This window comes from Scaptodrosophila lebanonensis, unplaced genomic scaffold, assembly GCF_003285725.1.
Source record: "Scaptodrosophila lebanonensis strain 11010-0011.00,11010-0021.00 unplaced genomic scaffold, SlebRS2 tig00000001-arrow-pilon, whole genome shotgun sequence".
In the NCBI taxonomy this organism is placed as follows: domain Eukaryota; kingdom Metazoa; phylum Arthropoda; class Insecta; order Diptera; family Drosophilidae; genus Scaptodrosophila; species Scaptodrosophila lebanonensis.
The window spans coordinates 5,456,658-5,458,323 of NW_022060529.1; the positions used below are offsets into that span (position 1 = coordinate 5,456,658).

General features: G+C 48.7%; 1 protein-coding gene across 1 annotated transcript; it reads left to right on the forward strand.

Annotated features, from left to right (window-relative positions):
• The first annotated feature begins 246 nt into the window (after positions 1–246).
• On the forward strand, positions 247–1,446 carry LOC115634643 (protein unc-80 homolog). Its single transcript, XM_030532500.1, has 3 exons — positions 247–260; positions 604–1,195; positions 1,255–1,446. The coding sequence occupies exons 1-3, from the start codon at positions 247–249 to the stop codon at positions 1,351–1,353; spliced, it is 705 nt and encodes a 234-aa protein (XP_030388360.1). The 3' UTR covers positions 1,354–1,446.
• Positions 1,447–1,666: the final 220 nt, after the last annotated feature.

Here is a 1,666-nt window from a genome sequence, read left to right on the forward strand (position 1 = left end):
AAGAATGCTTGTTGCACTTGTTGCATTTAAAGCGACATTAAAAGGTAATTTGCGTAATTGTGAAGAAGTGGCTATAAAAATGTGTGTGTCTTGGGCGGCTCTGCTAGTATTCAAAGCGATCTGGGAGCGCGCTTGTGCTCTTGTTTGGTTGAATATGTTACGGTTGAAGACGATGAGCTTTATGCTCTGCATGTTAGTGCTGGTACTGACATGGGAAGCGATGGCCTCCAAGGACAAAGTTACTAAATGTCCGCCTCATGGTGGGAAGCAACGAATCAAGAGTGCCATTGGTGGCGATGAAGGCGGCGGCAATGGTGAAGGCGGCGGCACTGGTGAAGGCGGCGGCACTGGTGAAGGCGGCGGCACTGGTGAAGGCGGCGAAAGCGGAGGCGGTGAAGGTGGCGGCAATGGTGAAGGCGGCGGCAGTGGTGAAGGCGGCGGCAATGGTGAAGGCGGCGGCACTGGTGAAGGCGGCGGCAATGGTGAAGGCGGCGGCACTGGTGAAGGCGGCGGCAATGGTGAAGGTGGCGGCAGTGGTGAAGGCGGCGGCAATGGTGAAGGCGGCGGCACTGGTGAAGGCGGCGGCAATGGTGAAGGCGGCGGCACTGGTGAAGGCGGCGGCAATGGTGAAGGCGGCGGCAGTGGTGAAGGCGGCGGTAATGGTGAAGGTGGCGGCAGTGGTGAAGGCGGTGGCAGTGAAGATGATTGCAATGACGAAAGCGATGATAATCGCGATGGTGATCTATGCAAAGATTTCCAATCACTTCGCGCCACCATCAAGCGCGGCAAGCTTGTGGAGCTCATCCAATCCCACTATCAATGCGACTCCAAATTCCGTAAAGCCATGAACTTTTATAATACCACTCGCTTTCACGAGGTCGCTGAAATGCTGCAGAACAGCACCGCTTTCAAGACGCTGTTGATATCACTGCGAAATGCCGGTGTAAACACCACACACATTCAGAATGTGGTGGACATTTTCAGCTGCATCGTGCTGCCGGTACCTAAGGGCGACAGTGACTGTGACTGCAAGGAATTGCGTGGACATACTTTTATCGGTGATGTCCTTGCGGCCATGCCACGCTCGAAAGTACATGCCTACAGTGTAAAAGCCCAGAGTCGCAATTCGAACTTTGCACGTTTTGCGCGCACCATTTCCTCACAAAAATTCCAAATGCAACTGCAACAGAGTCTTGTGAGTAGTCCATGCTTTAACTAAATGAATAATTACTAACATATATATGTCCTTTACAGGTTAGGAAAGAGCTTGTGCGTCCTTTGAAAACACTCCGTCGTTATGGTTGGGACATTCCAGACCTTCTAGACGCTGCGATGTCCATTTTGAGATGGTAAACCCATACGTACTATTAAAATTCACACTGTTGTTCCACAAAATACAGTTAAAAAGTGAAATAGAAAATATATTATATTTTTCATGGACTACAATACGCATTGTTAATCCACTCCTTGTTCCCTCTCACTTGCATTTTCTACCGAATGTTGCATTCCACGACAATTTTAGTTCCACGTTTTCGCTCAAATGTTAGTTTTGTTGAAACTTGTGTTTATTTTTATAGCAGTGGTTGATCCATTTAAAGTGGAATTCAACCTCGGTTCATGAGATGAATAACAAATAAGTAGCTAACAAGCTTAGTTTTGAAAAGTG

What these genes read in the sequence shown, in the direction of transcription:
- LOC115634643 (XM_030532500.1), top strand. An exon ending in TGCAACTGCAACAGAGTCTT is followed by an intron (nt 1,196 to 1,254) that starts GTGAGTAGTCCA and finishes TGTCCTTTACAG; the next exon opens with GTTAGGAAAGAGCTTGTGCG.